Raw genomic sequence first — 3,242 nt, 5'->3', positions numbered from 1 at the left:
GTCCAAATATTTATATTCATGCAATTTTCTCGTTTAATTTGATTCTAAAATATTGCAACTAATAGATTTTCAAAAGTAATAATTGTAAATACCAAGTATGAAGCATCAAGAGTCTATAAACTAAGCATACTCCATCAAAATAGATCACAATCACTCAAATAAAAATCATATTCAATAATACTTCAAGGAAAATAATCATAATAATAATTGCAATAAGTTAAATAAAATAGATTGTACCGCTTTTTGTTGGAAAAATATTTTCCTCTATCGCCTCAGCAATGGGGTTTAGCTCCTCATATTAATCATGATCTCAAAATAATTGTTTATGGCTCAAAAGATGATTAAAAAGATGAAAAGTGATAATACAGACGATTCGCAACAGTTTGCTGGTGTTGCAGAATCACTGTTACAGAGAGAAATAGTATCTAAAGACCTAATGCAACATCTGTGATGAACGACACATAGGTACTGCTGTGAAACAACGATAGTTTGCTGCGAAAGTTGCTTGTGCGTCAATGTTCTTCGTGTTCTTCCTCTTCAGCAGCAGCAGCAGAATAAGGTATTTTCCTGCAACTCGATCTCTGGAGATCTGTGGTGTTCTAAACTTCCCTGAAAGGATTCGTACCCCTTATGACTTATCCCCTCTCATTTTATAGGCCACAACTCGATTAAATCTCCAAAAGTACTCGAGATTTCTTCTCTTTTTCTTTTACTCCAAGTCACGGCAATATCTCCCTTTCTTTTCTCATAAGCGTTTCCAGATTCATTCAAACTCTCCTATTATGCCTCCACAAGCAAAATCCTCGGTTGATAATGCATATAACTTCCATATTAAGTCGAACAGGACCAAGATTACTCCCATGTTTCCGTAAATAAGATACTCTTCCCTGTTTGAATCCAACTGATGAAAACCCCTCTTTTGCCTCCTACGCGGCTACTTTGCTTTTTCCTGGACTCTTCCCAAAGATAGAATCAAATCAACAGCACATATTCTTCACACGCAACTTAATCAGACCGAGATATTCTTCCTTCAAACAAATCCCGTAACTCTCTCTGTATAGAAACTACGTGACTTTTCTTATGACTTTAAACCCGAGTGCCAAGCCTGTTTCATCATGACATACTATTACTAACCAAATCCCATGGATTTCTGCTAAAATCTACCCAAAAATCGATAGGGAAATTGTTGTAGACGAGAATCAATTTTCCCGCCATTTTTGGTTTCAAACGATAGAAGATGCTTCCCCTTATCCACTCCTGGGGTACCGATAGCCGTGGGTGCAAATAGTAGTTATGGGGTGCAGATAGCGATGAATGCCCCTTATAAATTGGAGTGTCCCTTATCTAAACTGGGGGTCCGAATAGCAAGTATCCTCCGGGTGCTTTCCCACAACTTTTCGAGCCAGTTTTTTCCAAAAATGTTTATTGGCCAAAAATACCTACAAATAAATAAAACACCATAATAAGTACAAAAATGAGCCCTAACAATATATAGAATCGAGACAAATCGGACACAAAAATGTGTCTATCACTAGGCTTGAGGGGACAGGACTAGAGTGTCTAAAGCCCAACTAAAATGGGATTAAATGTTAATTTTTACTTTTTTTAAGCTGCGCGGCTAACTATATCCTTTTTTTTTTACACGGAAAACTGTTTGGCGGGTAGTATCCACTACCAACCAATCTTTTACATGGAGTATTCGAAAGAGTTTGGGATGGAATTGGGGTGAAAGACCCCCATACTAATTTGCTTTAGTCGGTAGTGGGTTCTACCGTTGGACGAACCAAGTGGAAGCTAAACTTGGCTCTAGCTGCAAAAACTTTAAAGCTGAAACCAACCCTTCATTTTTTTATTTTTATTTTTGGAAAAGAGAGGGGGTTAAGGAGACCCAACCTACAAATAAAAAAAGGAAAAAAAAAAGGAACAAAACTGGCTAAAGGGTCTAAAAAGACCAAAGCCAAACACAAAATTACTCTCTAATGTACACTTTTACGATGGCATCTTCATAGACTATCTTCTTCAGTTCCTCCGAGAAGTTATTGGGATCAATCACTATAAAATCCCCTGTAGGATGCGAGCTAGCAAGAAAGTCCGCTGCTTTATTGGTTTCCCTATAAGTGTGATGAACTGAACATTGCAAGAACATAGCACGCAAGCGCTTTATTGACTCCCAGATATGATGGCATTTCCAAGGTGGTTTTGGGTTAGGACGCAATAAGTAAGAGACTGCAGTCATAGAGTCTGACCTCAGAGAGACTCTGGTGTGATTTTTGAGAACTGCTAGATTTAATCCAGCTTCCACCCCGTGAAGCTCATGATGGGTGATGGTGAGAGGCTCTGAACTACCAGTAACAACATCCAAAGGAGTTCCAACTTCATCTCTGATTATTGCACCAAATCCAGCAGCATTGTCTGAGAGAGAGCCATCAGTGTTAATGGCCACCTCTCCAGTAACAGGCTTCATCCAGGTGCACTCCACTTGGGAAGTTGTAATAAATCTTGTATCACAGTTCCAAGTAGTGGATAGGAAATTGCTCTCAGCTGTAGCAGGCATTAAAGTTGTATGAGCAGCCATTTTTAACTTCACCTCCTCAGTGATTCTATGGTAGATGGATTCATGAGAGTTGTATTTCTGAGTAAAGATTCTCTTATTCCTCTCACACCATATGTGATAAATGAAAGCATTGAGAGATAGATTCCTTATTGTGCCTACATCTTTCTTCCCTTGGAACTATCTAATGCACCAGTTGATAGTTTCTTCCCAAGTATAGAAAGTACAGCCTCTTATACCTAAGCATCTTAGCAGCCTGTTCCATATAGTGGTAGAATACCTACATTTGAAGAATAGGTGAAAATCATCTTATACCATTGAATTGCACAGCACACAGACTGGGTTTGCCATTAATCCCCAAGATAGCAAGTTGTATCTGGTCTTCAGCTTTCTATGGAGAGCCATCCATACAATAAAGCAATGTTTAGGAATACATTTGGGGAACCATACAAGAGCATGCCAAATTACAACCTCATTCTTGTGTCTGAGAGCATTGTAGGTATCCTTAAGAGTGTATTCTCTAGTCTTTCCAGCAGTCCAGACAAGTCTATCTTCCAAGAGAGGATCAGTTTTAACCTTGAGGATAATGTCAGAGACATTTCCAAGTGCATTGGAAAGATTGGGGGATAGACTCCAATCACCATTCACAAGACAGCTACTCACCTTAGCATCAACATGGTGAGCAAAGTCA

General features: G+C 38.8%; 1 protein-coding gene across 1 annotated transcript; it reads right to left on the bottom strand.

Annotated features, from left to right (window-relative positions):
* Positions 1-1,969: 1,969 nt before the first annotated feature.
* Positions 1,970-2,575, bottom strand: LOC113350658. Its single transcript, XM_026594791.1, has one exon. It carries the CDS (start codon positions 2,573-2,575, stop codon positions 1,970-1,972), a length of 606 nt encoding a protein of 201 aa, XP_026450576.1.
* Positions 2,576-3,242: the final 667 nt, after the last annotated feature.

This window comes from Papaver somniferum, chromosome 2 (genome assembly GCF_003573695.1).
Source record: "Papaver somniferum cultivar HN1 chromosome 2, ASM357369v1, whole genome shotgun sequence".
In the NCBI taxonomy this organism is placed as follows: domain Eukaryota; kingdom Viridiplantae; phylum Streptophyta; class Magnoliopsida; order Ranunculales; family Papaveraceae; genus Papaver; species Papaver somniferum.
This window is presented reverse-complemented; position numbering and strand designations above follow the sequence as displayed.